The 20,056-nt window shown below is 56.7% G+C and overlaps 1 protein-coding gene and 1 long non-coding RNA gene across 2 annotated transcripts; one reads left to right on the top strand and one right to left on the bottom strand.

The window, feature by feature from the left end:
* Nucleotides 1–8,040: 8,040 nt before the first annotated feature.
* Nucleotides 8,041–20,056, bottom strand: Slc52a3 (solute carrier family 52 member 3). The gene is made up of 5 exons (XM_078051564.1): nt 19,794–20,056; nt 12,682–13,303; nt 10,856–11,370; nt 8,833–8,956; nt 8,041–8,388 (listed from the first exon to the last, which is right to left on the bottom strand). The coding sequence occupies exons 2-5, from the start codon at nt 13,246–13,248 to the stop codon at nt 8,176–8,178; spliced, it is 1,419 nt and encodes a 472-aa protein (XP_077907690.1). The 5' UTR covers nt 13,249–13,303; nt 19,794–20,056; the 3' UTR covers nt 8,041–8,175.
* LOC144378085 (uncharacterized) lies at nt 16,379–17,181 on the top strand. The gene is made up of 2 exons (XR_013439612.1): nt 16,379–16,620; nt 16,929–17,181. It is a non-coding gene; the product is annotated as an uncharacterized LOC144378085 (long non-coding RNA).

Genomic DNA, 20,056 nt, shown 5'->3' with positions numbered 1-20,056 from the left:
TAAAAGAAAGTTATAGGTATGGAAATATTTTTGTATGGAAAATTAGAAGGTAAAAGAAATGTTTCTGGATGAGAAAGTATTTTGTCTGGTAAAATAATATTCTTGGGCTAAAGTCCAAGATGAAAGAGGACAAAGCTAAGGATGTAAAGTTGTGAATGTCTAAGGAAGTCACAGAAGGTTTGTGGAGGTAAATAGCAAAAAGTTTGTGTTTGTGATTAAATTGACTATAGTTAACACAAAGTTATGGACTTTAATGTACCGACATGAAGCAGAGTCTGAACCATTGATCTGCTCTTTTCTATGAGACAATTTTCGAGTATTTGTTAGGTTTTATTACTTGGGGAAACTAAGTTTTAAAGGAATTAGGGTTTGTACCTGTTTTAAAGTCTTAAAAGGTTACTTTGTAACTGGTTAAACAAACAACCGTCACTTAGATTATAACGATATAGTTGACACCCTAAATATATGTGACGATATATCTGTTTGCATCTGAGAAATCTAAACCTTGTCTAAGTGTTATGTGAAAGTTTATAAAATGAAAGTTTATGTAAGTTTGAAGGCAAGATAACCAATAAATGCTCTCTTTTATACATTGTATCTGACATAGAAGGGCCACCCTGTCATTTGAAGACCTATCTTATATCTGTTTGCTTTGACTAAGTCAATTTCTGATCATTAACACTGTTTCCTAAATGTATAAGAGATTTGAGGCTATTCTTTGATTTTTGTCAACCCATGTGGACTTATGATTATTGTTACCATATTCTCTGGATTCTAAAGTTGTACTTTAAAAGTTACACTTAGTTAAATGTAAAGCTTTGGAGAGCACTTTGCCAAGATGGTGTTGTCTAAACTAAATTTATGTGTAGTAAAAGTCGAGTTTGAAGGGAAATAACAAATTTGGTTGGTATTTATCCATTTTTAGCTGGATAAAGTAACCTGTTGTCAATAACTTATATATATGATTTTGTGTTACTCTTCACATTGGAATTGGATTTTGAATGTATTTTCTGGAAAGTATTAAGGAGAGCCTGATATGTTTAAAGGTGACACTGTAAAACACAGAAGCATTCTGCCACTCTTTCTACAGAAAGAAAGTTAAAAGCCCTCTTAGCCCCTCTTTGATGTTTCAGATGTACTGTTGTGTTGTGTTATTTGTGAAGAGCTCTGCCTTACCCAAGACAAGGCTCTGCCTCCCACATTACTCCATGTTGGAATGGCTCCAAAATAGGCTGGACTTCAGCTCATTTAAAGTTGTGATCAAAAGATTGATTTTTGTTGTAAAGATGACTGTGATCTCAAACAGGGGATATAATATATAACTAAGCAACTAAGTAAAGGTTCAAGGTTACAAAAGTAATTTTTCTTGGTTCATAGATAGTACAGAAACTGAATATGTCTTTTCTCTGTTAATTTCACTTTGTATTATCCTTGTAAACTTTATAACTGTTGCCTGTTAGTGTTTTGCAGAGGTACCGCTTCTAAAAGAAAAAAAAAAATCCAACCTGGGTTAATTTGAGATAATAAGCCGTCACCTACAGGACAGATAGTATATAATGCTGACTTCCAGTACTAATACTAACCCCAATTAAATGAAAGGGGGTACCTGCAAAATTATAGACATGGAAGTTATAACCTGTGACACCCTCTTTAAGGCTGGTAAAACTGGCTTTCTGGGTGTTTAAAACCAAAAACTTGGAGACCAAAGTCAAGGAAGTGTACGGGCCATGGAAAAAGCCGCCAACATTTTGGCCCTTGTCCTCTAAGGTCAGCCAGGACCCAGAGAATGATGGAACTCCTCTGGGCCCTGCAACTCTGGTGAGTCATCTAATGTGCTGATCAGGGAGATCAAGAGGACCCCAGAGAACAGGGAGCCAACCAGTGCACATTCTGCAAAGAGGTGGGTCACTGGAGATGGAAATGTCCCTGATGCTTCCAAGAGAAGTCACACATGGGCAGCCAGACCCTGACCCATCCTGGAAGGTGGCACCATCGGTAAAGGAAAGCTAAAGGAGTCAGGAGGCTTTGCACCATGTCCCCAAGAGTGATCTCTGAGGCATTTCAGCGACTCTTAAGAGTAGATAGGAAGCTGGGCGTGGCGATGCACACCTGTAATCCCAGCAGCTCAGGAGGCTGAGACAGGAGGATCCAAACTTCAAAGCCAACCTCAGCAAAAGCAAGGTGCTAAGCAACTCAGTGAGACCCTGTTGTTAGAGTCTGTAAACAAGTCAAAATAACACCTGGTATTTTGCCAGGGGAATGTTAGAGTTCATAAACAAGTCTGGATGGTGCCTGGCAAAATGCCAGAGGGAGTGGTTTGAGAAGTAACAAAAGCAAGCCATTAAGTGTGGAGATTCCCTATTGGTTGACTGATGTATCTAGTTTATGCTAATTAAGATAAGCTGTGCAAAATGTATAAATACCTCTGTTGCCCTACAATAAAGGGCTTCCACTCCTGCTGTATCAACTGTACACAAGTTATTCGTCACCCCCCCTGCTTATTTTGCTGCAGCCGGACTGTGGCACCCTGACTCTAAATAAAATACAAAATAGGGCTGGGATGTGGCTCAGTGGTCGAATGCCCCTGAGTTCAATCCCTGTAACCTACCCCACAAAAAAAGTAGATAGAAACAAGGTCAATTGTGACCAACTTGTTCTGAAACAAGTAGTAGGAGAGGACAGTCTGAGCATAGTCCCACATGGAAATTTAAAAGGCAAAAAATGTTTTTTTAATGTAACCCAAGAGGTACACTGTGTCAGCCCTACCAAAAGTAAGTAAAGCCGGAGGCTATAAAGGAAGGGTTCTTACGTGAGAGTGCCTAGTAATAATGACCACAAGAGTTGCAAATTTGTCCTGAGTTAATTTGAGCCTGATTTCCTAGACCTACAGAGTCTTCCTAACCTCCTACACTATGAACTTGATGATACGATTATGAATGACTGTTCTCATGGTTTTCAGAGACTGGCTGAAATACTAATTATTGTGGTGCTAATTATTTACAAACATGTGGTGCTTGGCTGTCCTGATTGTTGTCTTAGCATGGTCCCCGCCCTCTGTATGCCTTGTCCAGTCCCCTGTCATCTGCTCTGCTGCTGAATGCCCTGCACTGTCCATGCCCCACCTGACAGAGGACAAGGACTTTGGGTCACTTCCCCCAACTGCCTCCCCTCAGCAGGAAGCAGTTTGGAGACGCCATTGCCACTTTTCCATAGAGATGGCATGTGGAGATCGACAGTGGGGAAGGCATGGGGTCCACTTTGTGCTTTGAATACAGCCCTTGCTGCTCTGCCACTGCTGCTTATTTTTTTAAATGGACGTTTCTTTCTCCTCCTCTCTCCCTGCTCCTCTCTCACCTCTCCCCTTCTATAATCTCTGGGGATTAGGATTACCTGTCTTCCCCATCCCAGGCAGGGTTATCTGTCTCTGAGTCCACACCCATCATAGGAACGAAGGAACCCAGACTCTGGGGATGGCACCAGAAGATCTCAGAAATGACTGTCTCCCAAACTAACAGGTGAGTTACAGCCCCAGAGAGACGCGGAATGCAGCCGGAGTCACCTCTTTAAAAGCCCCTGTTCCTGCTGATGGGCAGAATCACAGCCTCTGGGACAGGAGTCCCCTTGTTTCTCTTTGCTAGCAAAGCCACAAACCTTCTTTTTCATTTTTCTCAAAACTGTGTCCTCATTATCGGATCGGCATCGGGGACAAGGACTGAGCTTTGGACAACAGCTTACGGGGAAAGAGGCCAAAGACTGCTCCAAGGAGAGTTCAGTGGCCACAGGCTGACAGGGAGCACCTCTGTCCCTCACTGTGCTATGTCAGATTGTACCTTCTCTTGCTCCAGTGGTGTGCCCCGGGGTGACAGACCAGACACGTGACAAGTATCTTGGTGCCCTCAGTTCCTCCTCCGTCCCTGCCAAGAGGGACTTCCGACGACGCTAGGCTGCAGGATTGACGTCATCAGCATTAACTGGCTTATCTGCTGTGTGACCAGCATCCCCAGGAGCGACAGTCCTGGCCCACGCGAAAGAGAGTAGCTTTCTGCTGATACCACGAACCTGCCCTAGTTCCCAGGTGCAGAGAGAAAGTCCTTGTCCTTCAAGATCATGTGTCCCTGGAGCCTCTGGCCGGCCGCTCCTGTCCTTCCCTTCACTGGGTGGGTGTTTGGGAACAGCATGGAGGCATTCAGGGACGTGCTATCTTACCGCCTCCCTCTCTAGAGATAATGCAGACCCTGTTTCACAATAAAGAAACAAATTAGACAAGTGCAAGTGCCCTATTGCCTCGTTCTGGGGTTAGCAGTCAGTTCGGGGACTCGGAGGCTGCACTCAGGAGGGTCAGGACTGTGCCCCCCCCCATGCTCGGGGTCCCCTCTGCTTCTGCGCTCACTCAGGCTGTTGGGGTGGGGGCGTCCAGTTGCTATACACACAGGATCGTGGCCTGGGGTCATCCCCCTCCTGAGGCTTCCTGGCGCTCTCAGTCTTGTCCCTGGACCCCTTAAAGGCGGGCGTGCCACCCTTCACCCCGCCATCTCCCGGGTGCCTGCGGCGCCTCTGCTCCCCTCCCTGCTGAGCCCCGTGATCCTCTGCGTTTAGGGGCTCATTGCTTAGACCTGCAAAGTCTCTTGCCATGTAAGGCGTCCCGTACCCGCGGGTTCTGGGAACCAGGTCATGCGTGTCCTTGTCAAACTTTCTCAGGGTGAGGCTGGGCCCCAGGAGCAGGGGGAGCGCGAACAGTCCAGACTCGGTCCCTCCCTCGTGGAGCCCAGAGGCCACCACTGTGCTAGCCCCCATTCCCAGGGCCTGGGACCCACAGGCAGGCCCCAGGCCATGGGCTAAAGCCTCAAAAAGAGGCCGAGCCCCAGGCCCCTGGGAGTGGTCTGCCCTGGCAGCACAGGGCTCAGCCCAGGCAAGGAAGGACGGGGCAGGGCGAAGCTGGGCGTGGGTCCAGGATTCCTGCGCAGGGCTGGCCTCGCCCAAATCCAGGACTGACCGGGTCAAGCTCCTCGGGCACCGGAGATGGGCGGGCCCTGGTCTGGTCTGGCTTCCAGGCAGTTCTAAAAGTCTGCCCTAGTGTGTCACCCAGCAAAGTGGCAGGGGGGACTGTCTCCTGGGGTCTTCCACCGCAGGGTGCTGTAGTGGCCAGCTGTATGTCAGCCTCTCTGGCTGTGGTCTCTGGGGGCAGGGCTGGGACCCCCCCAACTCTCCATCTCATCTTCTCTCAGCGTCTGAGTGGGGCCTGGGTAGAGGAAGACTTTGTCCTTTTTCTGTACCTTGCTCCGTGGCGCCTTCCCAGGAGGCTGCGGCGGCTTCTGAGCCTGCTTACGTCTCTTGCAGCCCCTTTTAATGTCAACTCCCCTAAATCCACGCAGGCCCCCCACCCCCCACTTCCTAGAATCCAGGCCCCCAGACTCGGGGCCGTGGGCTGCCCTGGGTCCCCACCTGCCTTCTTCTCAGGGCTTGCCTGCCCCTGCCACCTGGTCCCCAGGCTCTTGCTAGTGAAGGCCCCTCGCACACGGCTGCGCCTCCCTTCCTCCTGCCTGCCTCAGACACCAGGTTGGGGGCATCTTCAGGGAAGCTGGCCCCTGCCAGCCCCAGGCTGAGCCCCGAGTCCCCGTCTCACTCTTGCTTTACTTACTTATTGAGATGGGGTCTCGCTCTGTTGCCCAGCCTGGCCTCAAACTCCTGAGCTCAAGGAATCCTCCTGCCTCAGCCTCCTGAGCAGCTGGGACTGCAGGCCCCGGAGGTCTCACTGTGAGGGCACTGGGTGGCTGGGCTGGTCACTTGGTCTGGGGCCAGCCCCCAAGCTGGACTTCAGTTAAGAGGGAGAGTGGGCAGGAGTGTAGCTCAGGGGCATCGAGGGTCTGGGGTAGATATTCTCCCAAAGTGGCAGCTCTCGTGACATGTATTAAGCACTTACTGTTTGCAGTGCAGTGCTAAGCACTTTCACCTATCAGTCCAATGACTCCCTACAGGTCCCAGGAAGGAGATTTTTATCATCCCATAGTCGAGGTGGAGGCTGACGCGCTGACTGACGGGTATTTATGGCAGAAAACCTGTGAATCCTTCCTCTGCCCCTTTTAGATGTATGTGAGTCCTTTTATGAGCTGTGACGCCTTTGCCAGTTTACAGCCTAGAAACACCGTTCCCAAGGACCTGGGTGCCATCTCCAGGTCACAAACATCAAGAAACGTAGCAACTCTGTTGCCAGCCTCCTCGGGAGGCAGACGCCCAACTGACAGGTCGCAAGACCCACCTCGTAAAGACACCAGTTTATATTTCCTTCGGGTAAAGAAATTAGCAGGCACTGGGGGCCACTCCAAGGACCACGTGACTTCAGAGTGAGCAATGTCACCAAGGCTGCTGTCTAGTCACCTTGCTCGAGGACTGGTCACTGTTGGAGAGTACGTGTGTGACCGCCGTGCCCGCCTGGCCATAGGAAAGGGGCCATTCCTGCACCCGCACCCTCTTGCGGGCTCCCTGGGTGACACTCCGCAGTCGGGTTAAAGCTCATGTGGAAAAAGAACTGCTTTCTTTCTCTTCTACTTGTGTAGAGGTTTTCTGGGTGAGGAGGAGAGTGGTCTCTTAACCTCAGCGTCTGATATAACACTACGCGGCCCCAGGAAGGACCGGAAGTTTCTCTCCTTTTGCGTTGATGGCAAAGTGTAAGATTCGCTCTAGTTTGCTGCTCTTTCTGTAAAATGAGGTCCAAGAAGAGGGGCTCTTTGTATTCCTTACGTTTGCATGATCTTGGGAAAGGGGGGAACAGGGAACTAAAAAAAGGGCTTGGGTGCACAATTGCACACGTGTGTGTAAAACAGGAACTGAGCAGATGCAGGGAAGGGACAGGGAAGGGACTGAACCCAGGGTGCTATACCACTGAGCTGCACCCCCAGCCCTTTTAATTTTGAGACAGGGCCTTACTCAATTGCTGAGGCTGGCCTCGTACTTGCCATCCTCCTGCCTCAGCCTCCCAGATGGCTGCCGGGTGACAGTGAGCACCACGGAACCCTGTTTACTTTCTGATTTCTGAAACATGTAGTAACACTATGTGAAATAAATTGGGAGGAAGTGTGTGGTGGTGTTGGCAAGTGGACGAGACAAACAGTACAGAACAGAAATCCCAGGGCCACGCCCTCTTCTGTACTTGATTCTGTTCATCTCTGAACTCAGCCTTGACTGAAAACTGATTATACTGATACCCTCCCCCTTGTTTAGGTGGGGGTTCCCCCTGGACTTCTCTCCTTTGAAGCTGATCTGAGTGTAAAATCAAGGAATGTCTTTATTAAAAAAGAAAAGCAAAAGGAAAGAAAAACAAAAAGTAACACAATGACCATCGCCTGTCGCCCTCGGGCTTCCGCTGCTTCTGAAGCGCCTCGATGTCCAGTCTGAAGCCAGGGGGGGTCACTTTCAGAGGCTGGGGGTGGGGTCCCACCAAGTCATCTCCCTGACACTCAGGAGGGCACTTACACTCCAAGGGGCAGGGCTCCACCACCCAGGGAGGGGGACAGGAAGGGGCGGGTGGGAAGCACACTGGGAAAGGTAAAGCCGGGCTGCGCTGGGCCCTGCCCCCTGGGTCCTGCCCCGCCATCTGTCCTGAAGAAGCTGCTCTATGAATCCAAGCCCTCTGGCTACTTCCAGGTGGAGTCTTGTCATGACTGCACGTTTGGATCATGAAGTCTCTCAGGACAGCTTGCTACATGCTGGGCACTTCTGCCTCGTCCCTGTGCCAGGCATGCCAGGGAAGAGCTATTCTCATAATCCTCCTTTTATGGATGAGGAAACCAAGGCACAGAGAAGTCAAGTGACTTCCCCAAGATCACACAGCTTGCAAGGGCAGCTCACCTCCCAGCCGTTTCCCTTCTGACATTCTTAGGCCTGTCTCCAGCTGGATGGTACAAATCAGAGCTTTCAGTATGCAAAGAGAAGAAGTTGGGAACTAGTGGGTCCCAGGGACCGCATTAGAGCTGGAGGCAGGGCTGGGCCTGCGACTCCAGGTCTCACCGAAGGCCTGTGCCAATCCCTCATGTTCACGGTTCAAAGGCTCAGCCTCTGCCTCCCAGCACCCCACCCCTGGCTCTGTGCCCTTGGGCGCTCCCTTTGGCTGTCTGAAGCCCAGTTTGCAAGTCTCAGGCGCGGCTGGCACCCTGCCATGGGCCCGCCACCCGCGACGGCCTAGGCAGAGCAGTCCAGGCTGCAGAAGTCCGCCGAGGAGAAGAGCCTCAGCACGTTGACCAGCGGGAACATGAGCAGCGCCCCGAGCAGCGAGCCCAGCTGCACCGCCGCCCCGCACCACAAGAGGGCGCTGCGGCTCCGGTCGCGCAGGATCACACCCAGCATGACCTTGACGTAGCTGAGAAGGGCCGTGTACAGCACCCAGGAGAGCACCTGCGGGGAAGGCAGCGACAGTGAGCCCCGGGGTCCGGAGTGCTCACAGGGTGACCGCACAGAGCTAAGGGAAACCGTGGAATGGCTTGGGAGTTCAAGGACACCCTTGTGGGGGTGACCCCACAGGGCTCAGGGATGCCCAGTCAGGGGACCCCTTGAGGGCAGAGGAGAACCCAGCGGCTCCCCACTCCACCATCAGGTCAGGAGCATCAGCGCCAAGGCCACTGGTGGTGCCCACGAGGTCGCAGGGTAGCCCTGGGGGCACAGGCTGGACCACCACCCCTCCCCCATGCCCCACTTTCCAATGAGAAGGGGACCCTCCCACCAGGGGCTTCTGGAGAGGACAAGGGCAAAGACTTTGGTCACTAGGGGTGTCGTTGGGGTTCCCCGGGCTGGCTAAGAGGTGAGGGCAGGAGGGCTGTGGCACCACGTCCAGATACTTACGATGAGGACTTCCCCGCCCCAGTGGCCCTGCAGGAGCGGGCAGGGGCTCATGGCAGCCATGGCCATGTTGTAGGCCCCGAAGCCGGTCCCCAGCACTGTGAGGACCCCCAGGAAGGGCAGAGACCTAGGGCAGAGTGGGGAGGTGAGCGGGGGAGCCGAGCAGCCTGACCTTGCCCCTCGGCTCCTGGGGACCATGTGGAATGACCGGCACCTCCAGAGTTCAAGGTTAGGACCAGGGGGAAGTTGCAGGCTCCCCAGCTCAATGGGACGGAGAGGCTCCTGAGAGCCGGGACACCCTGAGCATTCACGGCAGGGCCCAGCCTCCCAGCTAGGGAAGCACCACGGACTCCAGTGTCAGGTGGACCCTGGGCAAACCCAGTCTCACCATGTAACTGGCCCCTGAGCCTCAGTGTCTTCACCTGCAAAATGGGAGACTTCAGGGCCACGGTGACCTACGGGAGCAGCGTGGGCAGGGCCTGGCTCAGCCCTGGGCTTTGCCTGGAATTTTATTTATCTGCTGCCATTTCCTCCGGTGACAGTCTCAGTCTCAGCCAGGAAGCCAGGCTGATGAAAGGTGGCTTTGATCTTGGCAGGGCCCTGCAGGGGTGCTGGGCGACCTCCCGCCCTCCCTGGCCGGGCGCACTGTTGCTGACGCCCGAGGTTGGGCTGCAGGCCGTCAGGCAGCCCTCCTCCAGACCCTCGACCCGACAACCAAGGACCGTCGTTCCCTCGCGGTCCTTGTCCCTGGGTCCCACCATCCACACCCTTGGGAAAGCGGAGGGGTCTGCTGCGGACACTAGCGACTCTATCTGACATCCAAGATTCTCAGATGCTACAAAACCTAACCTCGGGGCCATCGGCCCTGCTCCCTCGACCCCTCCTCTCCTTGCTCCCTGGTTTTATGCCCCAACAGAGAAAAAACCAGTGTCCTGCCATTTCCCAATTCTCCTGTCCCCGTTCTCCCTCTGGGCTGGTGGAGGTGAACAGGTCTGAGCGGCCAGTGGAGGCAGACAGGACAGAGGGGTGGTCAGGAGATTACGGGGGGACCTAAGAGGTCAAGGTCCTGAGGCGGATGTTCTCCTGTGGGGATCTGAAGCCCCTGAGTCAAAACCACTTGAGTTATTAACGACTGAGACCTGCCGGGGCTGGGGAGGTGGCTCCAGTGGTAGCGCGCTCACCTGGCATGTGCGGGGCCCTGGGTTCGATCCTCAGCACCACAGAAGAATAAAATAAAGATATTTAAAAAAAAAAATTGAAACCCGCTGAGTGTGGTGGTGCAGGCCTGTAATCCCAGCTAGTCGGGAGGCTGAGGCCAGACTGGGCTACTTAGTGAGCCCATGTCTGTTTTGGTTAGATATGAGGTGCCCCCAAAAGCTCACAGGTGGGACGATGCAAGAAATTCCAAGGGTGAACTGATTGGGTTATGAGAGCCTTAACCGAATCAGTGCCTTAAGTCACTTTAGTGGGTTAACTGGGGGTACCTGTAGGTAGGTAGGGTGTGGCCAGGGGAGGGGGGTCTTTGGGAGTGTGCCTTTGGGGTGTGTATACTGTCTGTGGCAAGGAGCGGGCGCTCACTCTCTCTCTCTCTCTCTCTCTCTCTCTCCCCCCCCCCCCCCCGCCTCCCTCTCCCCCTCCCTCTCTCTCTGCCCCTGGTGCCATGTCCTGAGCTGCTTCCCTCCACCACACCCCTCTGCCGTGATGCTCAGCCTCACCCCGGGCCCCCGCAGTGGAGCTGGCCCAGGACGGAGCCCTCTGAAACCCTGAGCCCCCAGGGACCTTTTCCTCCTGATTGTCCTTGCCAGGTCTTGGTCACCGAAGGAGAAAAGCTGACTAGGACAAGGTCCAGAATAAAATGAGAAGGGCCGAGGCTGTCCCTCGGGGGTGGGAGCCCCGGGCTTCAGGCCCCACAAAGGAGAGGGAGGCCCGGGGCGCAGCAGCCTTGACCTGACCCACAGCCAGTGGGGGGCCCGGGATCGGGGCTCTGGATGGACGCTCCCCGGCCCCCCCGGGCCCCGGGCAGTACCTGCTGGCCAGGAACATGGAGAGGAAGCAGGCGAGGGGGCTGGCCACCGAGCTGAGGGTGGCCGACAGGTGGTAGGCCACGGGCCCGTAGGGCAGGCAGGAGTAGGTCTGCACGGAGGGCAGGACACCGTTGGTGAGCGCGTTGACGAAGGCCACCAGGGTGTAGATGAAGGCCAGCTGGGCCGGGCGGTGGGCGGCCGGCTTCTCCTCCCGACGCCCCTGTCTCCTGCGGATGATCACGGGGCCTGGGGGCCCTTCGTCCTTCCCCTCCCGCGGCTGGATGGAGTGCAGGGTGACCTGGGAGTGCAGGAGGTCCTCGATGGAGCCATGCCGGCCCCGGGCCTGCTGCTGCAGCAGGAGGAAGGCCAGGAGGCAGCCGGCCATCATGGAGGCCAGCAGGAGGAAGAAGACCAGCGGCGAGAAGCGCGCAGGGAGGTAGCGGCTCTCCAGCTGGCCCAGGGAGCCAGCCCTCCCGGCGGGGACCCAGGCGACAGCGCTGCGGATGCTGCGGACTCCCTGGGGAGGAACAGAGCGGTCAGCCACGTCCCTGGGGGGTCAGCGCGAATGACACCAAGACCCCGAGCAGAGAGTGGATCATCATCATGATATAAATCATCCTGGATGATTATTTCAATAACTGATAAATGCTATGGCGGATTCCAAGACCAAACCTGACCCTCGGGACTTCACATCAGCCCCATCCACAGGGAGCCTGGCCCCAGGGCCGTGGTCCTGCTGGGGCTCAGGACACACCACCCCAAACCCTGACTGTGACAGACCAGACTGTGCCACCTGTTAGGGCTGGATTTGGAATGTGGCCCGAGGGCTCAGTCCCCAGGGCCCAGCGTCCAGAGGAAATGGCTAGGTCCTCCGGGCTCCAACCGTCCACTGACGCTTCCTGATCTGAAGGGACTTGGGAGGCGGTGGAGGCTAGAGGGTGCCACCTAGTTAAAGGAAGTGTGTCCTTGGGGGCCACATTTTGTCCCCAGCCCGCCCTCCCTCCCTCCCTCCCTCCCTCCCTCCCTCCCCCTCCCTCCCTCTCTCCCTCCCTCTCTCCCTCTCTCTCTCTCTCTCTCCCTCTCTCTCTCTCTCCCCCTCCCTCCCTCCCTCTGCTTTCTGGCTGCCCTGAGCTGGGAGCGTCCCTCCATTGCCTTCTTCCCCCAAGACCTGCTGCCTCCCCTCCCCTTGGGCTCAGATCCAGCCGACCGAGGACTGAATCCTCTGGAACCGTGAGCCAGACTCAACCTTTCCTCTTTTAAAAAAGTGTTCTTCTTGGGTAATTTGTCACAGTGACCGAAAGCTCACTAATACAAGACCCCAAAATAGACCTCTGTGGCATGGGTTGTTTTGAGCTGGTTATTTTGAGAAACTGGAGACAGGGGAGCAGTTCCAAAATGATTTGATGCGTAGAGGACATTTACATCTCAAAAGGACATTTTCATTAGTAAAGGCATCCGTTCCAGGAAGAGACAGATGACAGCTCTCATCACCTGAGATGTCTGCACGAGGGACAGGGACAGGGTCCCTCCCACACTCCTCCTCTGGGCATCCTCCTCAACTCGCCTCTCACCTCATCCCACCCCACCCCTTCCTCTCCGTAGCTCTGGCTGCTACGTAAGCTCCCCATCTTTGGCCCTCCTTTAAGTCTCATATTTTTGTGACACTCCCGTGCGTGTGTACGTCATTCGAATGACCTTTCTGCTGCCCACCAGACTCAGGTCACTTTAACCTGTGGTCCGGCCAAGGAGCCCCCCAGGGAGCCACCTTCCTTCCCGTGTCCTCAGGGCCAAGCTCAGGGCTGCAATGGCTCCGGGCCCCGCTGGGTACCTGAGTGACGTAGGTCTTCCTGGAAGTCACAGGGCTGGAGGTCGTGACCGATGTCTCCGTGACGTTGACGCAGGAGGTGATGCCGGAGCCCTGGGCAAGAGCCACCAGCGCAGGCAGGAGGCCACTGAACCCTTCGCCCACAAAGAAGGTGGTGAGGTAGTGGGTGGGCAGCCGGCTCATGAAGGGCAGGAAGGTGACGGAGGAGGTGCAGTCCACCAGGGCCAGGAGGAAGGTGAGGACGATGAAGGCGACGCTGTGCTGGCCGCCCAGCACCCAGGAGGTCATGTTCCAGAGGAAGGCGAAGAGGACGCAGGCGATGGTGCCCACAACCAGCACAGCGAAGACCACGGGCACCTCAAGAAGGCAGCCGGGCCGGAAGTGGTGCAGCAGGGTGACCAGCAGGGGGCCGACATTGGCCAGCTGGATGACCACCGTGAGGTAGGAGGGCAGGTACCAGCCCTCGGGCAGCTCCGTCACCAGCAGGGGCAGCTCCACCCAGAGCCCATTGATGGCCACCCAGGAGCCCATGCCGAAGACGCAGACCAGCAGGTGGGTGAGGGCGGCCATGGCGGGTCTGTCCCGGGCCAGAGGCCACCGTGTGTCCAGGTCCGTCTGGGATGGGCTAACAGAGGAGGACACCAGGTGAGAGAGCTCAGAGTCAAGTTCATCACCAAGCAAGAGACGGTGCTTTGGGGTTCAGGGTCCCCCCACCCCGCCCCTTACTTTTCTCCCAGTGAATAAGTTTGCTTTGTATCAGCGGAAAACACAAATGCATTTATAAGTAGCCTCTGAATAAGGTTTTCTTAAGCACAATTTGTAAATCCAGGGACCACAAAAGAAAAGTTTGAGACATTCACAGGAGTAAATGTTCACGCACACACATGCAAACAACAACAACAACAACAAAAAACCTGCAAAAAGTCCAAGGGTGGCCGGGTGTGGTGGTGCACACCTGTAATTCCAGTGGTTCAGGAGGCTGAGGCAGGAGGATCTCAGGATCCAGGCCAGCCTCCGAAACTTAGCAAGACACTGTCTCAAACAACAAAACCCCAGCACCTCCTCCTACCAAAACAAGGACGTGCGCAACATAGTACAAGGTACATAGGCTCATGTTTCTAATTCCTAAAAAGCGCTATTACCATCAAGAACAAAAGACCCAAGAAAGGAGGGGTCCAAGGATAGGATCTATCAGCTTAGAGGAAAGGTACCAGGAAGTGTGGGACGCAGGAAAGATGACCACTCTCTTGCAATCTGGAAAATGAATGCAAGGTGCCATTTCTCACCGTGAGATTGTCCTACAGCCAAAGGTCACCTGCGCTGAGTGAAATGACTGATGGACAAGGTCAGCGTTCGCTGCCCCCTTGCAACAGCGAAAGGTGGGAGACAGCGGCAGAGGCCAGGGGAGGCTCAGTGACCTGCAGGGACAGCCCACCTGGGCAGGCTGAGGACGGGGGAGGTCTCCCCGGCGACAGGCAGAGGTCTCAAAGGGGGCGAATCCAGGGGGCAAAACCCCAGACAGGGGAGGAGGAAGGACGTGGTCCACGCTGTATTTGCCTAAAGCGACCTGACACCCGGGGTCCCTCAGTCCAGATCTTTTAGTGTTGTTCTTGTTTTTTTTTGTACTGGGCATTGAACACAGGGACACTTGACCCTGAGCCACATCCCCAGCTCTTTTTTATATATATATTTTGCATTTTATTTAGAGACAGGGTCTTGCTAGGTTGCTGAGGGCCTCACTAAGTTGCTGAGGCTGGCTTTGAACTTGTGCTCCTCCTGCCTCAGCCTCCCGAGCCACTGGGATGACGGGCGTGCGCCACCCCGCCTAGCTATCTTTATGGGGCTTTAACTTGTGAGCTAGGCAAACATATTACCTAACACAAAAAACATGGTTACCTGGAATAAAATTTGAATCTGGCTTTTTTTTTTTCCCTCCTAAATTACAGGTCTCTGTAGCTGGACAGGGTTTTGGAGATCACCTTTGCCAGCCCCCAGCACCCGTGTGCTGCTATCTGTGTACCACCTGCCCACCCAGCATCACCCCACTGGAACTCTTAGGAACACCCTTCAATCTAACCTTAGTCTGAGCCCAAATATTAGAGAGCTCAGGAATGAGGTTCTGCAGCCGCTGCCTGGACTTGACCTCAGCTCCTGTTACTTCCTGGCTGGGTGGCCTTAGGTAGCTGACTCTGCCTCTCTGGGCCTCATCGCCCTCACCTGCCCTCTTGTGGTTTTCAATGAGATGCAGACGCATCAGTGAGTTCGTGCCTGGCACACTCTGGGCATGCGCTAAGAGTAGCTACTACTGCTGAGAAATCCCGGGTTTGGTGACAAGAGCTGTTTTCTTTGAATTTACATGAAAATTAGCCCATGGTCGTTAAAAGTAAAACAGGATAACGTTCCCTGGAGGGGCTCTGAGGTGGGACATGGGATCTGGAGCAAGCTCGGCCTGAACCCCTCCTTCCAGTAGCCTTGTCCCAGTGACCACGCCTCACCCCGGAACCCCCAAGGCTCTGGCAGCCCCTCTCCTGGGTCCCAGAGGCCCAGAGGCTACCAGAGCTGCTTCCAGCCTGCTCTGTGGCCTCCCTCCTGGGGGCCTCGAGCCCCCCACAGGTCACTAAGCTGTGTTCTCCCAGGCAGGAAGCGGGCGCAGAAGCACAGGCTGGGCCTGGCACCTGTCTGCCAAGTGGACCCAGGAGAGAGAGAGGCCCCAGGCCACCCCGCCTGTCCCTGCTGTCCTTCCCAGCCTGGCCACCCTCTGTCATCCCGGCTTCCTGCAAGATCCTGCCCCAGAAAAGCACATCTGGCTGCCCAGCCTCCCCAGTCCCCCGAGCCCCGCGGCGTCTGTGTTGATGGTCTTGCTCTGGTGACTCAGACAGACGCCCGGAGTCGGTCGCCCCAGTCGGTTGTCTTGTGACCCGGCAGGTTGAGGGTGGAGGGCCCTGCCCATGACCCAGCTCAGGGTGGTCAGCCGACCCGTGATTTGGATCCGCTGAGTTTGAGAGGATCCTCCGCTGTCAGCCACAAGTCAGGGGCGGGCCTTCAAACTTCAGGGCTTCTGGCTTATCAGGAATATTCTGGAAGACCTGTCTACACACGTCTTTATGCCCAGGTGGCAACAGTAATCCTTCTTGCCTTCTCGAACCTACGCTCCCCCACTGACCCCCAGAGGAACTGCAATCCCTGCCCAGGCCCACGCCCTTCTTCTCTTCCCCCATCTTGCTGTCTGGAGCCCAGAGGTGAGGACCAGAACTCTAGCAGCCATTTTGTACTAGGAAGGATGGAGAGGGGGCTAGACGGAAACCGGACTGACTCCCTTGGGATTTTTGGAGTCGGGAACACATCACAGCCCTGCTCGGCCTTTGCCAAACTATTTTGTTTGCTTCCTTAATGTCGTTGAAGCTCTTAAACTTCTGTCTCGTCTGCCACTTATTTTACCTACAGCAAAACACTGGCTACGTGTACAGAGACACAGGTTCCAGGAGGCACACGGCTGATTTTGGTAACCGCAGGCTGATAAGTACAGCGACCCCTTTGGGGGAACTCAGGTCCTCTGGCAATCTGAATGTGATCAAGAATCAAGACCTAACCAACGTCGTGGCTGAGACACACCTTTAAAAGACCTGCAGGGTTCCCAGTAAACTTGGACCTCGGGGACAAAGTCTTCCAGAGAAATGCAAAAATAGAGGGGGGGGGCTGGGGGAAGAACAAGGCGCCCCGTGCGGAACCTGGCGGCAGAAGTTGGCACTCAAGAGCCATTCCTGGGTGACACCGATCCCTCTCTGTTCTGAAGGGCACTTCTCCAAGAGACCCCAGCCCTGCCCCGGGGTGCGATGGAGCCACAGGAGGGTGGCGAGGCTGACGAGGCTACTCCAGCGGTGACAGCAGAAGGGACCAAAGCCGGAAGGGCAGAGGAGGCAATGAACGATACACACGACGGGGGTCAGTAAATAATTACAGGGCGGCGGCAGACGGCGGTGGCCGCCAGGTGGGAGCTCAGCCAGGGCCGTCACACTCGGCAGCCCTGGGCCGCTCTCCTGCCCAGCTGCGGGAGGAGCGGGACTCACCTAGACGCTCAGGTCCCCGGCCTGCAGCCCCGCCCCCGACGTCTGGGTTCAGACCTGGCATCGCACAGCGGTGGCCTCTGAGGGAGTCCCGGAGACTCCCTAGTCTGGTGCAGAGGTGGCTGCCCGCGTGCCTCCTGACCCTGCCCTGGCGCACTCCCAAGCTACCTCCTCTCCCCCTCCAAGGTGCTATGTGTCCCTGGCCTGGAGGACACAGGGAGGGACAGCCGCCACTTACAACGAGGGACTGACCCAGGCAGAGGGGTCCGGCTGCTGCAGAGATCTGAGGCCTGGCTCCCAATGGCTGGCACTTTGAAAGAGGAACCTGGGGCTGGGGCTGGGGCTCAGTGGCGGAGCCGAGCGCAGCTGCCTTGGTTCCATCCCCCCCCCCACACACACACACACAGAAAAAGGAAAAAAATAAATATTTTCAAGTGGCCGAAGTTCTTGCTGATTTACTTAACAGAGAATTTATTGGTGGTGCACTATGAGCTGGACAGCAGCCATGCTCTCAGGAGTACCCAGGAGCCGGTCAGCAGGGCAGGAGCCACAGGGAAGAGCAGCTGGCAGGGTGCCCCTGAGGGTCCAGGGTGGAGACCGCAAGTGCAAAGGCCCTGGGGTGGGGCCTCACCTGCCACGACCCAGAAATAGATTTGGGCATTTAAAGATCAGCTGGGTGGGTGGCCATTGTGGCTGCCGCCAAGCGGGATCAGGGGGGCACCCAGGACTTGGGGTGAGAGCTTCAGTGTTCTCTCTGGAGCCCACAGCCCCATTCCAGGGCAGAGGAGGACCGGCTCTCACTTAATGTTTAACACGCTGGCTGTGGTCAGGATGATCACAAAGAGCCAGGGGCACAGCGGGGAGAAGCCTGTCACCCTGAGAGAAAGCTGCTGAAATCATCCGGGTGAAAAGGAGAATCACATAGCCCAGGCTGGCGGGGGCTGGCTGCGCACGGGGGTGTGGGCCGCATTAGGCCGTTGGGGTGCTCATCCACCACGGCTCTTGACAGTCCCGAGGTGGGCAGCAGGATGGTCTGCAGCCCCCGGAGGAGGAAACTCAGGCTCAGGAAGGGAGGGTAATTTCCCTGAGGATGCACAGCTGACAGCTGAGGTTTTTGGCCTTCGGAGCAGCCTCCTCACGGGGTTGAGAGGTCTGGGGGTGCAGGTGGGAAGAGACCGGGGCCAGGCTGAGTGCAGGTTTCTACCCTCTGCAGCCTCCTTAGCACTTGGGCTGGGGAGGGGAGAAAGGGGGACAGGCCCGGGAGAGCCCGAGAAAGCCCCGAGACATCGCCAGGTCCCCAGGATCCAGTGGGCAAGCTCTGAGGACGGTGACACAGGCCCTCCAGACGGCCAGCCTGGGTGGCAATGGGAGCCTGAGGGGCAGCCCAGGCCAACGGGCCTGTGGCACTATCTACATTTTTCCTCTGGGGGGACTGAACCCAGGGCCTGGCGCGTGCCCACAAGCACCGCACGTCGGAGCCACCTCTCATCTCCTCTGCTCTGTCCTTGAACTTGAGAGTCCCAGGCTGGAGAAAATGGGGGGGGGCTGGGGGCAGGGCTCTCCCCAGGGCTAAGCACCCCCACTGGGGGCCGCCCCATCTCCTTCCCCACCCGCCTGATCTTGGCCATCGGAGCCCAAGGGCCGTCCCCTGGTCACTGTCCTGATGCACCTCTTCCTGGCCTTGTCAGGCAGGAGCCCAGGGACGCAGGTTGGCGTCCACCTGCTGCGGGCTGGGGAGGAAGCCTTCTCTCCAGGAGAGGGGGGCTGTCCTCCTCCCCAGTGCTCGGGCGGCCCCTGGCTTGCCCGTGACTGGGTCACCCAAGCCCCTGGTGCCACGTCTGGGTCCTCATTCCGCATGGGCAATGGGCCAGCTGGTGGGCACCATGCCCTGTAGGCCGGACCGCAGACCTGCCTCGGCCCTGGGGATGCTCTGGCCACGCTGGCCCGGCCAGTGCTCGCTGGTCCCAGGTGACAAGCCTCTGAGTCAGTGGTGTCCCGGGTGCCAGGCTCCTGGAGAACTTGGGGCGCGCGGCAGGCTCTGCACAGGGCCTTGGCCAACCCAAGTGACACTAAGAAGGACCCGCTGGGCTTGGAGGAGGCAGGACGGGCGCCCCGAGGGTCCAACTCAGAAAACCTAGAGGGAGAGACGGGGTGAGCGCAGTCGAGACTGACCACAAAAAGCCAGAGGCAGAAATGGACAGACAGACAGAGGGACAGACAGAAGGGAAAAGGAGCAGAGGCCAGGAGGGGACGGAGGCAGAGGAGGAGCTGGACGAGCCGGGAGCCTGAGCGTGCAGCTCACATCCACGCTCATTAGGAGGTCTTCACCTGTGCTTGCCCCAGACCCCAGAGTTCCCCCAAATTCATTCCAACTCAATGTCCCTTGCAAAACGTGGGAAACCAAGGCCCCAAGAATAGCCAGTGATTGCTCTGCACGCTGCCCATCCTGACCCCAGGTGGTGGCAGTCACCTAGGTCCATTTTCACTAGCAGTGTGACCTCAGGCCACCTGCTCACCCTCTCTGGGCCTCGGGTCTCCTGTGAAAGGGTCTGGGGAGGCCAGGGCTCGCCAGACTCGGCGGCCAGCAGGGAGGAGACAATGCGGGCTCCCAGCAGGACTGGGAGTTCCCTTCCGCCTTTCACTCCCCCCAAGGCCAGGATGGGGCTCCGGCCTCCCCCGAGGCTGACCTTGGCAGGGAAGCCTCCCCCTGGAGACTCCCCTCCCCTGCGTCCCCATCCCAACCCCCGTCCGGGCCAGGCTGGTGAGGCTCCAGCTCCCCCCTGGAGGGACGGCCGCACGGTGGCCGATGGCGCGGAGCCGGGGCTGGGTGGCCACGGGGCAGGTCTGCGGCACCACGCGCCCCGCGGCCGGGGCAGGAGCCTTCTTCCCGCCCATGCTTCTCCTCCTCCGACCCGGCAGCCCGGAACTGGGACAAAGGTCACGGTCGCGCGTCCTCGCACTAGCGCCCCCCGCCCGGCGCCCCGCGCTCCCGACGGCGGCCGCGCCCAGGATCGGCGGCTCTTCCCGCGGCGCCCAGCGCGGCCCACTCACCGGCTGGTCCAGCGGCCCGGCTCTGATGGGCGGTCCGCGAGGCTCGGGCCCGGCACCTGTCCCCGCCCCGGCCGCGCGGGAGGGCGGGGTGGGCGGGGCCGCGGGGCAGGGAGCCCGCGGGGCGCCACCCGGAGGAGCCGGCTGGATCGAGCGCTTCCTGCAGCCGCCTTTCCCGGCTCCTCCCCAGCAGGCAGGGGACTTGCCCAGGCAGCTGCCGCCCCACCCCGGGGCGCCAGGACTTCCCTCACCAGGATCCAGGTCCC

This window comes from Ictidomys tridecemlineatus, chromosome 5 (genome assembly GCF_052094955.1).
Source record: "Ictidomys tridecemlineatus isolate mIctTri1 chromosome 5, mIctTri1.hap1, whole genome shotgun sequence".
NCBI classification, from domain to species: Eukaryota; Metazoa; Chordata; class Mammalia; order Rodentia; family Sciuridae; genus Ictidomys; species Ictidomys tridecemlineatus.
The sequence above is the reverse complement of the archived record's forward strand: the minus strand, read 5'-3'. Positions and strand labels throughout refer to the sequence as shown.